Source organism: Chanodichthys erythropterus, chromosome 22, assembly GCF_024489055.1.
Source record: "Chanodichthys erythropterus isolate Z2021 chromosome 22, ASM2448905v1, whole genome shotgun sequence".
Taxonomy (NCBI): domain Eukaryota; kingdom Metazoa; phylum Chordata; class Actinopteri; order Cypriniformes; family Xenocyprididae; genus Chanodichthys; species Chanodichthys erythropterus.
The window spans coordinates 2,694,221-2,712,795 of record NC_090242.1 but is presented as its reverse complement, the minus strand read 5'-3'; the positions used below and the strand labels follow the sequence as shown (position 1 = coordinate 2,712,795).

Here is an 18,575-nt window from a genome sequence, read left to right as displayed (position 1 = left end):
TTATTAGCAAACATTATTGTATCTTAACAGTATTGCATTATTCAAGTTGGAAACTGATCCTCAGCATTGGTCTTGTTTTCATAAAATGTAACATAAATGTCTTGTTAGAGTCTTAAGGCAATATACAACCAACAAGATATGAAACACAGGAAACATGCTTCTCGAACCACTGACTGCAGGAGTTTTAAGCTATGCACCCTTCGATTATTGGGGTTTTCAAAAGGGTTAGTTCACCCAAAAATTCAAGAAAATTTTAATTTTAATTGGTTTATCAGTATTTTCCAGGTCCCCAGACATGGTTCCGGATGGATGGATGGATGGACAGACAGACAGAGAGAGAGAGACAGACGGAATGACAGATAGATAGATAGATAGATAGATAGATAGATAGATAGATAGATAGATAGATAGATAGATAGATAGATAGATAGCGCATTACAAGTAACTTGAGTTACATAATCAGATTACTTTTTCAAGTAACTAGTAAGGTAACACATTACTTTTTCAATTTACAACAAAATATCTAAGTTACTTTTTTCAAATAATTAACACAAGTTACTTTTTCACATATATTGACTGACAGCTCTCCTGTCTCCATGTTGAGAGAAATAAAGTGCAGAGTTGTTGTGCGCGATGTGTAAATATGATGGTTATTGTAGTTCTAGACTAAATGTGAACATGCATTTACTCAACTCACTTGCACAAAACATTCATTATTCCACAAAACAAATAAAAACAGTGAAATGCAATCTCAGAATTTTACGCAAACCTCTAATAATTAACTATATTAAATTACACAAATATACTTTATGTATTTAATCTCACTTTATTAACCAATGTCTTTGTTGCTGACCTTCAATGATCAAATTCAAACATATTAATAAGCAAAAATTACTTTAGATTTAGAAATAAGAGTGTTGTTGAACTTCGTTTTCCAAAAAAACTTAACATTTGCCAAAAAATATAACTTTTTTTGTTGTTATTAAATAACAAACAAGCAAGCCCAGCCCAGGTGAGAAAAAATAAAACACAAAAGTAATTGTAACGAGGTTAGTAGATATGGGAAGAAGGAGGCGGGAACCGGCGAACGTTCAAACAAACTTTAATGTAAAATAAACAAAGAACAAAACGAAAGTAATGCCGGCAGACCCTCGCGGACGTCTGCCGGCCACACAAACATAATAAAACATAAAATAAAGTCCAGGCCTGGTCCTCTCTCGTCCTTCACTGATGTCACTCCTCCTTTTATGCTTCCGGAGCTCCTCCGTGAGAGACTCGAGGCCGGCACGCCTCGCAGGTGATGCTCGTTATCACTCGTGTCACCGGCCTCGCGCCGTTCCCTCACGGCTCTCGCCCGCCCTGCTCGTCACATACCCCCAACGCCCCTCGCAGGCCGGGGGGTACTCCCGCGACTGCGCTTACTCCCCCCCGGGGCCTGTCTCGGCGGCTGCAGCACCTGGGGGTAAGGACAGACGAGACGAGAGAAAGGAGACGGAAGCAAGGGGAGCGACAGGACGAGAGAGGGGAGAGAGGAAAAAGAAAGAGAAAAAAAATTCTTGGTCCGGTTCCCCGACACACTGCCGCTCGGTCCTCAGCCTGCCAAGAGGCTGTTCCTCGCGGTGCCACATGCGATGGCACTGGACGCTTGGTGGACGGCCCGATCCTCGACCGCCTCCTGGCGGCCGGCGATGGCTCCTCCGGCTGAGGGCAGCCGGCAGCGAGTCCCCCGTCCCCTGCTCCTCCCCTTCATGGCGGACGGCAGCAGGCTCCGGCCCACGGCGGACAGCGGCGACTCCTCCGCTCCCTCCTGGACGGCAGCCACCCCACCTCGTCCCAGGAGCACGGCATCCGGGTCTCCGTCCCACCTTTCACTTGGCTCCAGCACCACCGCCTCGGGCAGCCTCTCGCGGTCTTCACTCCCGCGCTGCCCGAACTCCGCAGCACCGCGATACCCCTCAGCAGCGAGGGCTCTCCGACAGCATGTCCCTCCTTCCTCCCGGGTTTCGGCACCAATGTAACGAGGTTAGTAGATATGGGAAGAAGGAGGCGGGAACCGGCGAACGTTCAAACAAACTTTAATGTAAAATAAACAAAGAACAAAACGAAAGTAATGCCGGCAGACCCTCGCGGACGTCTGCCGGCCACACAAACATAATAAAACATAAAATAAAGTCCAGGCCTGGTCCTCTCTCGTCCTTCACTGATGTCACTCCTCCTTTTATGCTTCCGGAGCTCCTCCGTGAGAGACTCGAGGCCGGCACGCCTCGCAGGTGATGCTCGTTATCACTCGTGTCACCGGCCTCGCGCCGTTCTCTCACGGCTCTCGCCCGCCCTGCTCGTCACAGTAATGCAACTCATTACTTTTCATAAAAAGTAACTAAGTAATGCAATTAGTTATTTTTTAGGGTGTAACGCAATATTGTAATGCATTACTTTTAAAAGTAACATTCCCCAACACTGGCTTTCATTGTTATTCTGCATTTAACAGTTGTACAGACTGCCATTGACTGGAGCAGCACAAATTCCAACACATCAAATGTCCAATCAGCCCCTGGTCACATGGGACAATAGAGGGAGACTGAGCAGTAAATCTGAGATGCAGCTGGTTTAATGAGCCTTGGCCGGCAATGAGAACCCTGATTATATATGGTTATGAGTGTGTGTGAACGCCTACCTCATAGCCACCTAACCTTTGAGCCCTATTTATGGAGAGGTCCATGCTTAAATCTTTTACTCTAATCAGCTATTTGCATTTTTTATAGTAAATCGTTGACAGATGCGATCAATCGTTCAACGTTTGTTGTAATACAGGCCAGTTGTAAGTAGTTCGAATGATAATTCTGATACCCCAGAATCAGAATTCCTGACTGTGTTCTTAGTTCCTAGAGGTGTCAGCTGACTTTTGTCGTTTATAATAGTCTTTATAATATGTTTTCATATTTTGAAACATTTTTGTATCAGGTAAAGCCTATGAAATAGAGACCTGCAAAGGCTCTGAAAAACAAGTCAGTGGAATTTATTGTCTTACTGATGGCCTGCAGTTATTCCAGCAAAGCCACTTGTGAAAAACATTAACAGACTCAAAAGAATTCTGGTTTGAAAATGATATAGTAAAACCAAATGGAGGAGTAACTTTAGGTTGCCATCAGGTAAAAGCTTTAAAAAGGGAAAGGAAATAAACCAAAAGAATTGAATTGGTATTCCTGAGTTTATTACTTCCTCAGATTAAAGAAAGGTTAAAGGGTTAGTTCACCCAAAAATTAAAATTCTGTCATTAATTACTCACCCTCATGTCTTTCCACACCCTTAAGAACTTCGGAACACAAATTAAGATGTTTTTGATGAAATCCGAGAGGTATATGACTCATCCATGGATGGCAATATAATAAAAACTTTCAAGGTCCAGAAAGGAGCTAAAGACTTTGTTAAAACTGTCTACATGACTACAGTTGTTGAGAATATTTTTTTGTGCACAAAAACAAAACAAAAATAACGACTTTATTCAACAATATCTTCTCTTCTGTGTCATTCTCATACGTTGTTTACGTCCAGCACTTCCAGATTCTACGTCCGAACGCCGACTAATTATTGGCTGGCTCCGGCGACAGCATCGCATGCATGCGTCGTGCTGCTCACGTGTTTAGCTTTGGCCAATACTGAGCCGGTATTTGGATGTAAACACAGAAGCCTTCAATGTGTTTTCCTTGTCACCAGCATTAGGATAATGACAAGGAAGAGAAGATATTGTTGAATAAAGTCATTATTTTTGTTTTTGTTTTTGCACACAAAAAGTACTCTCTTCGCTTCATAACATTAAGGTTGAACCACTGTAGTCACATCGACTGTTTAGATCTTTAGTACCTTTTTGGACTGTTTCACAGACTAGGCTTAGCCTAAACCAGGATTAGGCCTTAGTTCAATTAGGATAATTAAGTATCTTTTATAAACGTACACTAGAAAAAAACATCATTGGTGTACATCTTGAGACAACACAATGGCACTGAAATTTTTTAAGATATGTCTGTACAAGTTGCTTTCAGTTAAAACGGCTCAAACATGCATTTTAGTCTAGGACTAGCTTAAAGGGTTAGTTCACCCAAAAATGAAAATTCTGTCATTTATTACTTAACCTCATGTCATTCCACACCCATAAAACCTTCGTTAATCTTCGGAACACAAATTAAGATATTTTATTTGAAATCCGATGGCTCCATGAGGCCTCCATAGGGGAGCAATGACACTTCCTCTCTCAAGATCCATAAAGGTACTAAAAACATATTTAAATCAGTTCATGTGAGCACAGTGGTTCAATATTAATATTATAAAGCGACGAGAATATTTTTGGTGCGGCAAAAAAACAAACAAAATAACGACTTATTTAGTGATGGCCGGTTTCAAAACAGTGCTTCATGAAGCATCGGAGCATAAATGAATCAGTGTATCGAATCATGATTCAGATCGCGTGTCAAACTGCCAACGGCTGAAATTACGTGACTTTGGCGCTCCGAACAGCAGATTCGATACACTGATTCATTTGTGCTCCGAAGCTTCCTGAAGCAGTGTTTTGAAATAAGTTGTTATTTTGTCATAATATTAATATTGAGCCACTGTACTCACATGAACTGATTTAAATATGTTTTTATTACATTAATGGATCTTGAGAGAGGAAGTGTCATTGCTCCCTATGGAGGCCTCACGGAGCCATCGGATTTCAACTAAAATATCTTAATTTGTGTTCCGAAGATTAACGAAGGTCTTACGGGTGTGGAACGGCATGAGGGTAAGTAATAAATGACAGAATTTTCATTTTTGGGTGAACTAACCCTTTAAGCCTTGTCTGAGAAACTAGGGGGTAATCTCAAAATCAAGGCTTCATATCTCATAATTGTGACTTTATATCTCACAAATGTGACTTTGTATCTCATAATTAAAACTTTTGTTCATTTTTCAAAACTGTTACTTCATTTCTTGTAATACTTACTTTATATAACACAGCTGTGCCTTTATTTTATGTAATTGTGACTTTATATCTCAAAATATCTCAACTATAACTTTATTTCCTGTAATTGTGACTTCCTATCTTTTTATCTCACAGTTATAACTTTCTTGTTGTATTTTATATCTCAAAATCTGAGCTTATTTTGTTACTTTAAAGTTTTTATTTCTTTTTTATTTACTATGAGATGGAAACAGGCTTCCATAACATAAACACTACAGTAATATCAGTGACCTAGAAAATGCAGCTTAATTCTGCATTGTGACTGCCATGTTGAGAACACTTGGCATCCCTCCCAATTGTTGCACAGTTTTGGTTGCAGAATAAATGAATGATGTGTGATAAATAAGTCACTGAATAATATTTCTACAGTGGCAATGGTAACCAAAAATCAACTGCTTCCACTCCAAAATCACTTGTCGCTTCATCACGTCTGGTTAGGACATGGTATTAGAAGCAAAATTAATCTCAGAATATTCCAATTATGGTTTTGGAGGGTTTGTAAAAATAATCTTTTTTTAAACTGTCGTGACAACATTTTCAAATGAGGAATTCAGAAGAACAATGATTTCCCCGATGTGACGTTTCAAAATCAAACAATTCCTCAAAATGACCTGCAAAATATTCATGGCTGTGGTAAAAAGAAGAACCTTTTTTTTTTTCTTCAGAGATTCTCTTTGCTGTTATTGTGGCTTAGGAAAATGTGGAATCTGACCCCATTTCCTCCCATTTTTTTTTCCAGCTGTGTATGTTTCTTTTCTATTTCTTTCCCCCCCTCATTTTCTTTCTTTCTTTCATTCTTTCTTTTTTTTTTCAAGATTGCAACATCTGGTGAGGCTTTCTCACAGTAATCTCTGGAGCTAACAGGCCTGTTCTGCATCATAATGGAGCTCAGAACTCTTTATACACAGTTCCTCTATCGTTCACACACGCAAACATTGCTCTGACAGGCACACCAGAAACACGTGGCTCTGGTTCCTGTGATGAGGTAATGCCTCTTGGCAAGAATGAAACAAGAGCTGACCGTACTGAATGGTGAGGACAATCTGTTCAGTGTAAACCTCTCAGGTAAAAATAAGTGAAGCAATATAATAGAAAAGAAGGAAAAGTAATTATCATTGTTTTCGCTGCGCAGGCGCTCACATGTATTCTGACTTTGACGTAACCCAGATACTGCAATACCTCACACATCAGCCCACATCGATAAAAGCTCAAATCTTTCCTGGCCAGATGTTTACTCCAGATGCCAGACCATCGTTTTGCAAGTGCCGCATTGTATTTTACTTGGCCGTGGTGTCGTGTGAAGTGCCACGACAAACGCGAGTCCCTGGCGCCGTGCCGCATTTAATTGGGGTGAGTTAGTGTTTGGCAACAATCTGTTTTAATTGGCTTTCAGAAAGCTTTTCTCGCGCTAATGTCGTTTTGGAGTTCTTGCACGTTTATGGGCTGCATCTGGCCGACACAGATCCTTGGATGCACCTCGTGATCTATGTGTGTACAACCGTATTTGGACCAAGTTATGACAAGCTGGGTCAGGGTGTAAATATTAGGACAGGCTTGTAATGTATGACGGACAGAAATCCCCACCCTTGAGCAAGAGAAGGCCCCACAAGAAAGAGTTAGAGATAGAAAAATGATCAAGGAAGATTTAGACCTCTTATCGACCAAAGGCCATTTCCTGCAGTGCCTTTCATGCATCTGGGGTTCAAGTGATGTGGATATCCGAGCAATTAACTGGCTCGTGTTAACATGTCAGAGTATTTTTTTTTTTTTCAACCACAAAAGTTTCAAACCATTTTAGACATTTGGAAAGCCATCATCTCTGAAAACTTTGAGAATTTAAGTGGATGACACAGATGGTGAAGTGTTTCCGCAAACTGTACCTGAAGGCGCAGCTTCATATAGCAAGCTTTTAAAATACATATTTAGGTGCAGTTCACATATAAAGCCTTGAAACCAGAGATTTTCCCAATGCACACTCCTGGTATGCTTAAACAAACATTTAGCTTGTCATTATGCCGTTATGCAAAGTTCACTGACAAAATCATACAGCAAGAACTTCAATGGACCACCAAGACAGAGAAACCCACAATCACTTTACCTGAGAGCCGCTTCTCACGTGCACTCTTCCAAAATACATCCCAAGCCTTGTTAGTGGAATCCTTCACGTGCTCGCTGAAAGACCTCCTGAGTGGAGTTTTCACGGTGTGTGCCATATCCATATGCTTTCCAAGCTGTCCAGCCGCTTTTCACTCCATCTGAGCTTCGTGAATCCTCCAAGTCCAGCGGGGAGCCAGGAGAGAAGGAGGTTTCTTCTTACTAGCTTGACACTTGATGCAAAAAGTCTGCATGTAGTTTGCAGACACCCTCTAAAATGAGATTGTGTAAGAGAGAGAGAGAGAGAGAGAGAGAGAGAGAGAGAAAGTGGGAGAGTGAAGAGGAAGGGGGAGAAAACTTTTTTTTCCTCCCAAGTTAGGGGTCAGAGGAGCCTGAAAAGGAAATAGCATCTACTTCGGGTTAAGCGTCACCACCCCTCCTCATCTCCCTTTTGCCTCTAAGACAAAGTCAGCCGTGCATCTGGATGGCCACCAGTCATACACAATCATTTCCAAGAAGGACGCTAAGATAAATATTACATTTGGATGTCTCTTTTGCTGAAGGGTGGGGAACTATGCAAGGACTGTCCCCCTTTTTCTTTATCTTTGCTTTTTCTCCAGTCATTTTGGCTTTACTGGAACTTCCCGTTTCAAAGGAGAACTTCTCTGTTTTCGATATTACATACTGTCAGCCCTTTTGAGGATGACTCTTTGATTCCAAACAAACAATTTGGTTCTCAATAAACAGATCTGTCCATTGGCTTGTCACAGTGTCCTCATTAACTTGTATTTATTGAATAATCAAAGTTCTCACTGTGCTTACAAATGATTTACAATCACACAAGAGCTGAAAGAGTGAATTTTCTTGGTGTAATTTTATAGTGAGGTGATTCATTCTTCTTATGTTGTCTTCCAAATTAGAATGCTAATTCCCAATGGGTTCTAGCTTTCACAGTATCATTTTCTTAATTCATATTTTTGTCTTGTTGTTTTGTTTTGTGAGCAAAATTGCATAAGATATATATTTTTTCTTGTTTTAAGTACAAGTCTGACTAAATAGTGAGATATTTGTTTAAAATATGGAAAAAATGCCAAATGCAACACTTTAAAGATTTATTCAGATTATCTGAATAAATCTTAGTATCTATTTAATTTTGCTTCCCATTAAAAATGTTTTCGGTAATACTGATTAAGAAAATTATTATTGCAGTGATTAAATTTACAAGTAAACTAAGATCACATTACTTGAAGATACTTACACTTCAAACATGAAGTTTGACTCCATTGTGTGCTTTAAAAATGTAAAAAATGCTACTAACAAGTTACTTTTACACAAATTAGCAAATGTATATATATATATATATATATATATATATATATATATATATATATATATATATATATATATACACACACATATACAGCTATGGAAAAAATTAAGAGACCACTTAACATTGATTTCTGAACTTGGAGTGGTCTCTTAATTTTTTCCATAGCTGTATATATATATAATTTTTTTTTTACTCTTATTGTTATTATTTGTAATTGTTTAATGTCAGTTTTCTTTATTATAATTGTGGAAGATGTGGAAATATGTACAGCCTTACACAGTTCTGTTATGAAACTTGGGCTGATAAGTCCAAAAAAAAACCCCTGCTTGCAATCAAATCATTTTCTATAGCGCACAGCTGATTCCCGCTGCATCAGTATCCAATGAGCTTGCTGCTCTACATTCGAATACTTGCCTATTGTTTGCTGTAGCTCACAGCATGCTTTCAGAAATTCTCTGAAACCCTCCTCCTTCCCCAGCTCCACCTGTATAGATCTACTATAGGGTGATTCATGTATGCTTGATTCATGTATGCTTGCTCACAGCAGTGTGCCATATATGTATTGACAGTGGCAAGTTCCATATATACTCTGCAGCAGCAGCAATAACAGCAGCAGCATACAAGATCTAATACATTACCAAGACCAAATACATTAACGTTTTCATATTCATTACCATGCCAAACTCTCAGAGAGTTGTCATTCCATTCTAACCCATTCTAAAAACCCATTCAAGACTCCTCAGGGAACCTATTGCTCAAAATTAGTTTCCGGGTTTTAGGTATACAAATTGAGCAGCTCTACTACAGTACTTCCTGTTGCCAGAGCAAACAGCACATGAACACATAAACTGGAATGACCCGGGCAGATTCTTCCTGCCCAAGAGAATATGTTGAGCTTCTGGCAGTCCGGATCATGGCATGTCACTGGCACGGATGCTGTGCTGCCATATGTTAGACATAATTCAATTTTGTGTTAACATACCAAATACCTTGCATGAGCGACAGATTCTGCCATCTTTGTTTATTTTTTGCTGTCGTTCCCTACCCATCTGTCTTTTTAAACTTTAAACCGTAGCTTAAAAATGCAAGGCCTTGTAGTGAAAATAATCAGTGGGACTAGTCAGATGGCTAAAAAGACATCCTGTCACCCTTCTTTGAACTCTTCCCCACACATGGAATGGCAGAATTACTGCTAGCAGAAACTGTGGACAGATTGCAAATGGTCGAGCTTGTTGAAACTTCAAATGCGCGTTCATCTCACCAGTGAAATATAATTAGCAATGTCTTATCGTCAGCTTTGTTCCTCACGACTAAACATGAAGTTATGCTTGAATGTTTTTGAGATAAAACAGCAGTTTATGATTCTTTCATAGAGGGAACTGTCAGGTTTCTTTCTATGAAAGAATCATGAACTGGCATTGTTGATTGACACAAAAATCCACTTGTGAATACTTAGGTCCTGTGGAATCCCATGCGTGCCTGTAAATTAGTGTGTTACGGGCATCTGGTTCACATTTGCAACATTTTTGTTTTTTTCCCTAAAAGTTTGCTTTAGATGAATTTTTGTTGGTTTCAATATCACATCAAAGGTGGAAAAATTGTTGTTGTGGTTCATTTTATTTAAAAAACCTGCAATTTTAAATGGAGTGTTTAGACTATTCATTGTAAAAGAATAAAATATTGTTACTATTTTAAAGGTCCCGTTCTTCGTGATCCCATGTTTCAAACTTTAGTTAGTGTGTAATGTTGTTGTTAGAGTATAAATAAAATCTGTAAAATTTTAAAGCTCAAAGTTCAATGCCAAGCGAGATATTTTATTTAAGAGAAGTCGCCTACATTGAACGGCCAGTTTGGACTACATCCCTCTACTTCCTTCTTTAATGACGTCACTAAAACAGATTTTTGACTATCCTCCACCCACAGGAATACACAAAAAAGGGGGCGTGGTCTTGTTGCGCTCCCACGGAGAAGAGCAAGAGTTGCGTTTGTAGAGTGTGTTTGTCGCCATGTTGTCGAAACGCTGTTATTTTCATCCCGCAGTCCAATCACCTTTGTTTGGCCTTCCCAGGGACGCTGTACTTTGAGATCAATGGTTACAATTTATGTTTAACTCGGTTCCCGAAAATTATAATCCACATGTAAAACTATGTGCAGCACATTTTGCTGAGGACAGCTTCCTCAATCTCAATCAGTTTAATGCCGGATTCGACATCACGCGGCCTTGTAAAAAGCGTTCACGTCCTCGTAGAGATCGTAATTACAGCTTGTAAGCTGGGAGTTTTCTGAAAGCTCCCATGCGGCCGCTGTACCACCTGACCGCTGTAGTTTCATTTAGGCATTGATAGTGGTGCCATGGAAACGCTTAATTCCCAGTCAAAGGACATGAACAGCTCCGAATATAATGTCACGTGTTGTCATTTCAAGATACCGGTAAATACGAGGTGACGTGAACACAGCTATAAAGACATGTTTACGATAACACTGAGCACATGCATCTCCACGTTATGGTAAGAGGCGTGACTTTTCCGGGCAAGGTGCGCTAAGCTGCTGTCGAATCACAACACAGGAACCGCTGGCACAATCAGAACTCGTTACGTATTTCTGAAGGAGGGACTTCATAGAACAAGGAAGTCATCAGCCCGTTTTTATGACAGTGGAAACAGCGGTATACAGATAAGTAAATTATGTGAAAAATACTGTGTTTTTTTTACACGCGAAACATTAACACATGTTATATTGCACACTATAAACACAATCAAAGCTTCAAAAAAACACGAAAAACGGGACCTTTAAGTAGTTATATATATATATATATATATATATATATATATATATATATATATAAAATGTATATGTATATGTGTGTGTGTGTGTGTGTATTCATATGTATATGTGTATATCAGTGGCAAGCGGTGACTTTTTTAATAGGGTATGCTGGGTGGTGCATCAGGTAAAAAAATGTGGCCGATGCTGTTACGTTGAATGGGTTTATAGCTAATAAGCGAGACGCTGTCTAGACAGTGTTAGTTTACTTATTTGCTTGCTCATGACAAATAGCAACACAGCGAAAAGTATTTCTAATATGTTGGATCTTTTATTGAGAGGAGTCCATATTTACCTGTGGAGACGTGCCTTCACAAGCACCCGTAAGAGCTTTTGTGACGTTTGAGTCGATGGAGGCATGACATGCGAAGGTTCGTTTGCAAAATATGTTGTATTTTTAGTAATCTGCAAGTGCTAGTGTCACAGAAATGACATACTTCACCTTTAAACGGATCAAAGTTTAAAGCGCGAAGGCTCACAAGCTGCTGTAGATCAGCTTACCCGAAAGTCTCCATAACTGACAGATTTAAAGAAAATTACAGTTTTTTAGCAAATAAATAAATTACGGACAGTTACATACGCATTACCAATCATGTAGGCTTTATGGTACACCTCAAATAAGGGATTTAATAGTAATTTATAATGTTAATATTAAGGACGCTTTTAATATATATATAAATATACTGTGTCAATACAGTATATTTATGGCTAAATAAATTATTATTATATATATTATTATATAAATAATTTATTTAGCCATAAATATACTGTATTGACACATATTGAATATTGATACCAATACTGATACCTCTGTTATTTATTTTTATTTTTTTAATTCTTAGAAAAAAAAAGAGAGTAATTACTCAACAATATGACAGTTCCCTATAAATATGCATGAAATCTATCCGTGAAGTGCACTACATTGTTAACTGAGACATAAAATCCCACTTGTGAATATTTAGGATTATCACGGTCATGTGGAATTCTCTGGATGGCTGTACATGATTGTGTTACATTGGCAAGCGATAATGAAAACCCCTCGTTGTATATTTTCTTTATGCAGTGAAATCACTCTTTTGTGTTGTACATCGGTTTGCTCAGAGGAAAGGTTACGCTTTCAGGACAGGTGTTATGGGAAAATGCTCATTATTTTCAACCCTGACATGGAAAAGTATGTGAAGTAACAGGCTGATATAATTAAAAGCGTCCTTCTCTGGCACATATGCTAAATTGTATTAATTATTTAGAGTCTTATGCTGTTATCTTTGCACTGATAAAGATTTATTCAAGCAGCATGTGTCCTTACATGCAAAACAGATGGCATGGTGGACCTTGGCTGTTGCGGGTGGTGGTAGTAATGATGTAGTAAAGGAAATCTATGCATTCATTAAAACCAAACTTCACTTGCCATGACTTAGTGCACAAAATCAATTAAACAAGACCACATGATCTTTCTCAACACCCATTGATTGTTCCTGTATAGCTCTGAATTCCTGCAGTACTTGTGGATTCATTAGATAGGATGGGACATACAGTATGATACATGTGAATAATCGAACCAACATAATATGTAAAAAGCAGCGATTTGATTGGTTGGTCCCATGGGTCAACAGCAAATTGCACATGACTCACAAATCGTTTCTGTTTGGGGAGCTCGAGCCGCAAAGCAGAAATTCTTCATTTGCAAGTGGCACATATGCCATACTACTCATCATGTCGACGCCTTAATATGCACGTGTGTGTGTGTGTGTGTGTGTGTGTAGAAACCCTCTTACAGTACGGCTCACTCAGCTGCATTCCCTAGGATTTAATTGTTCATCCTAGCTGGCATATTTTTCCCCAACAAGAATTCATTCTTGTCTCTCCCTCAGCTCTCTGCTTGCTCTGGAATAAAACATGATTAAAGGGGCAGTTTTCTCCTTCCCTCTCACATTTATTTCTTCCACACCATCGTTCTGGAGTGAGTGAAAGCACTTTGAGACTTTTAAATAGGACTTCAGTGATCACTTTACATTGCAGTAATAAATACACTTCATTGTATAGTGATTACAAACCTCAGCTGAACAGTGTTAAGCAAACTAAAGTCGTGTTTCAGGATTAAGGATAAGGCTTTGTGTTGATTACTTGCAGTGTTGGGCTCGTAATTCGTTACACTACTCGTTATATTACTTTTCCGTTACACCCCACAGAATTGTTAATTGCGTATTTTCTTCTCAAAATCCTGCCATTCCATGAGCCTACTTCCCTATATAGTAGGCCAAAAACAGTTTGTAAGTTGAGTAGTATGTCTGAATACATAGTATTCATAAAACAGTAGCCAAAAAGAACCCGGATAACTGACTACTTCTGGTGAGATTCTGAAGCGTGCATTCGATGGACACTTTATTATCCCATGAGGCCACGGGAGATGATTTGTGAAGCAACACAATTGACGCCATATAACAGTGACAATATGGTGGATGTAGTATTTCATTCATACTATACACATTCATACTATATAAAACATACTTTTTAAGTTTTTAAGTCTTTTTATAGTATGGAATTTCAGGTGCAGCACCTCTTTCACTTCTGCGATTGCTGTTATGACTATAAGATCATTCGCAGCACATAAGTCACTCATATTGCGTGATTATAACCCGCCCTAAGTTCCACACTTCCGCATTCTGTTCCATACATACTAACCCAGAGAAACATTTAATAATAATCATAAGATTACAACAGCATGTGATTTGTATGCGATTTGGGCTATTTTAAGAATAAAGGATGTTTACATGAGAAATGCTAAGCAGGTGAAGCGATTAGCTCATTCTAAAATGCTACAAACAACATTTTTCTGCTTCATCATATGACCAAAATCCACACCAGATTGCAATCGAAAGTTATTACAAACACTCAGTGATTTACAGAGAGTTTTAAGTTAAAACGTAGAATATAATTTGCAACATGTTCTCCAACCAATACGACCATATAGGTCGTTTGTCACTTCCCTGAAATTCGACTCATAGGAGCGTTTACTAAAGTGGCGCCCCTATCGACAACAGGACACTTTCATTTTATTTAATGAAATACGACCCATAGGAGCATTTGCTTTCATTTTAATGCATTGTTCCCTTTTATCTGCATCAGGTTTTGTGTTTCGCGTAGCTCAGCTGGTTGAGCATTGCAATAACAATATGTAATCATGTGATCATGCGATTGTGGGTTCGATCCCAGGGAACACATGTGCTCATAAAGTGTAAATGCACTATAAATCACTAAGGTTAGGTTTAGGGATGGGGTAGGTGTAGTCATTAATAAAATTAAATTTTTGTAAATGGAAATAGGAGAAATAGTGTAAAAAGTCCACACACTGCATTCAAATGAACACGCATTTTGATTGGTAATGACAGTCATACGTCATTTTATGACGACAGATGTAACACGACACTGTCATTATTTTTACGCCCACTAGAGGGCGCATGACTTCAAAATGTAAATATAGGTTGTAATATGGTGCTTAAAAAACCTATAGGGTCGTTTTTTTTTTGGAGGACAGTCTGATAATTTGCCATGTGTAGCTTGTAGGGCTGACCCCTTAATAGTTGACTAAACGATAGTTGACTAGAAGAGGCTTAGTTGACCAAGATTTTATTAGCAGAAGAAAAAAAAAAAAAGAAAAAAAAAAAAAGGAAGTTAAATGTGCGCCATTATTAGGCCAATACTCTCGGATTATGTAATCCATATGAAAGGTGGAATTCTCTCTAGAGGCACTGTAGTTATTTATGGTCTTAAATATGAATATTAATATTTTGTATTAATATTGAGTCAGATTATTCCTTCCAATATTTCAGGGCAACAGCAAGGAATCTCACCTTGAAAATAAAGAACAATCATGAAAGATTGTTGACTGAATTAGAATTTTTAAATTGGAGGAAGTTTATTTGAAGGATCTAGTGAGATTCGGGCGAGCTTGAAGAGCCTCTGATTATCAACACAAGAATGACGTAGTTTGCAATAAAATGAATTTATTAACAAAAAGATATTCAAGAGTAAAAATATCACACTCACTAAATACTATGAAGGAAAATGACTAAACTACTAAAGGAAAAATGACTCAATCAATCAGAATCTACAAATGGATGTTAACAAAATCGAATGCCAAGTAGATGAGCAACGGATTGGATGAAGCAATGAATGGGTAATTAGCAGCCTATGAGGGAGTCAATTGTGGTCTTTCTGGATGCTGTTATGAAATAGTAAATAGATAAACACAAATAGCAATCTCATTTAGCAACAACCTAATGCCAAGGACTTTTGGAAAAGGTTTTGGTTAGCTTATATTTACATTTCACTTGGTCGGTTGATCAGTCCAGGAATGGGAAATGTTGTCCACTGGTATCCTTCTGTGTGCAGTGGGAGACTGGATTGCTTTCCAACAGTTGCAGAGCTGCACTGAGTGCTGGAGGTCTTTGTGTAATCCAGAGAACTGTAGGTCAGATGGTAGTTGTTCCATAGGTAGGATCTTCTGTAGGTTGGAGCTACTTGAGTTATGCAGGTCAGGAGCCAAAGACCTCTGCAGAAGCAGTTGGGCTGCTTGAAGGTCCGTGCCAAATGACAGGTGAAAGGTTTACTCACAAGAGTATCACCTTGGTCGTGCTGTTGTTCTTCCCTTGTCAGATCAGAAACACAGAACAAGGGTTTGTTCACTTGGGAAAGCGTCTAGGTTACTATTGTAACCCCCATTCCCTGAAGGAGGGAACGGAGACGTTGCATTTATACTGACGTAATCGAGACCCCATTATGTCCTTGTGGCAGTGTTCTGAACTCGTACAGCCCAGACTTGATGTGATTGGTTGAAGTATCACATTTCTGTCTCAGTGGGTGTGATTGCATTGGCTTTTATTCCAGGTGCGGTTTCCACTATGTGTGCACAGTTTCTTGGATGAGTAAATAGACATATAGGACATGTTCCTTACAGTATTCCTGTCCATTTTGTGTTTTCAAGCCAATATGTATTGAAATTGTCTTTCTTTTGGATCATTTCTTTGTTCTTGCTGTGCTCTAGCCAGAACCGGTTTGGCAGCCCTAGGAGTCCATGGTCATTCACACCTTGGACTCGGTAAACAAAGGCAACTCGTGATGAGATTAGCCTATGATCAATGTTTTCGGCAGTTGATGCCATCTTTCCTGTCCTCCACCTTTGGCAGTCCTGATTACAATAGTTATTTAGTTGTCATTAAGGGTCCTATCACTCTCTTCTGTATTAACCAAAGTGAGACAAAAGGATGTCTGTTGTGAAGCTCTGGTGCCATCACGTCTGCTGTTCACTACAGCGTGTTACTGCGGAGATGATGAGACAGCATTGTCAACTTCCTATTTTGCAGCCGACACTGACTCAGAAAACACTAGTTTATTCATAAAACATTAAAATGTTATTTTAATAATAAACTTATATAAACTTGCTATTTTTTCCGACACATTAATAATCATTTCTTTTGCCAGTGCCTTGCGGCAAGATTTCCCCCCCAGTGTATTTAAGTAATTAATTATATATATATATATATATATATATATATATATATATATATATATATATATATATATATATATATATATGGTTTATTCCTGTCCTCTATGACCGCTTCACCCAACGGTTCTGTGTATCATTACAACACCCTTAGCAACCACTCTTAGCAACGTAAGCTAATTGTTCTCAATTTATATTGTTCATTGAAGCTTACTGTATTCAGGGCCGGATTAACATAAGGGCTAGGTGGGGCTGAAGCCCCAGGGCCCGCGGGTAGAGGGGGCCCGTGATTGGCTGGAGGAAATGAGATTGACAAGTCATAGGTGGTTGATCTTTGTCTAATAAAATAACAAGAAAAAATGATTGGAAAATGTGCCTGACTGATAAATCCCCGTCCAATCAAAATCACTTTACAATTCGCGCCATATGACATCGCGGGAAACGCCTCTTTGCGTTATGCATGTAGATTAGACAAGCAAGCATTAGACGTTATGCAAGCCTTTATTGCTTGTTCAGCCTCGCTGGTGTTCAAAATGATAAAAAAAGTGATAGTGGTGCGCAAAAAAGGAAAAATAAGCTTGAAAGGGAGAAAAGGGATGCTAACCTTACATCAAAAATTCCAAAACTAACTACTTCGGTTCACATAAAACATCCGAGCCAGTGGAAGACCCCGCGTGCAGCGGCAGCTCACAATTATCTTCACCCACTGCACGTTGAAAAAGGTGAGATAGCAGCTGCATCAAGTTATTATTTTTATTATGAGTTAAGCCCTATTCGGATGGTAATTGTTTCTCATGAAAACGTAAGGTGTTTTCAACATTTACAGGGACGAGTCGATTGATTTTATTGCCGTGGATTCAGAATGTCAGTGTTTTTTTCTCTCATCATCATCACCCGTGTAAAAATCCCAAATTAACTTTCCTACTGTTTTTTGATGAACACCAATGTCGAGTGACTTGTCTCCAATATCTGCCTTTGAAGCACATTTTATCAGTTGCAGTTCTGGTGGCTCCATCCGTACAACTCGACCTCGACACATTCACAACACACGTTAACACAGCGGTAGAGTTACTCACGGAACACTGCAATAATTTGCAATCACAAAAGTTCTTTATTTGCATGTGCTTTAAAGCCCTGCCAGTTAAACATGTCATTCGTGTGCTGTTCTGAGATGCGCCTTTTCTGACCCCATACACCCGAAGCGTGCACACACATTTAAGCCTGTCAAACAGTACCTGACTACTGGACTTCATCTTTCGCGTCTGATTGCGCTACAATACTGTCAATTACACAAAAGGTTTACATAAACACAGTTGGTTATGTCTGAAGTTGAGAAAATCGGACGCGTGTAGGTCTTAAAGTGACAGCATCCTTATAGTTAGCATGCGGACCCTTGTCCTTAAAGGGATAGTTCACCCAAAAATTAAAATCCGTAATCACATACTCACTTTCAAGTTGTTTTAAACCTGAATGAGTTTCTTTCTTCTGTTGAGCACACACACACACACACACACACACACACACACATGTTTGTTTTTGTGAATTGTGGGGACTTTCCATAGACTTCAATGCATTTTACACTGAACAAACTGTACATTCTATCCCCCTACCCTGCCCCTACCCCTAAACCTAACCCTCACAGGAAACTGTGCAAACTTTTACTTTTTCACAAAAACTCATTCTATATGATTTATAAACCCATTTACATTGTGGGGACCGCTGGCTGGTCCCCACGATGTAGGTGAACTCAGGTTTATATTACATCATGGGGACATTTGGTCCCCACAATGTAATATAAACAAAAGCACACACACACACACACA

General features: G+C 39.0%; 1 protein-coding gene across 1 annotated transcript in view; it reads right to left on the bottom strand.

Annotated features, from left to right (window-relative positions):
• Positions 1-7,566, bottom strand: part of si:dkeyp-23e4.3 (rho GTPase-activating protein 7) — a 75,732-nt gene extending 68,166 nt beyond the window's left edge. The window contains exon 1 of the mRNA XM_067376323.1: positions 7,098-7,566. Within this exon, the coding sequence (XP_067232424.1) occupies positions 7,098-7,218 (121 nt within the window). The 5' untranslated portion in view covers positions 7,219-7,566. The remainder of the gene's footprint in view (positions 1-7,097) is intronic.
• Positions 7,567-18,575: the final 11,009 nt, after the last annotated feature.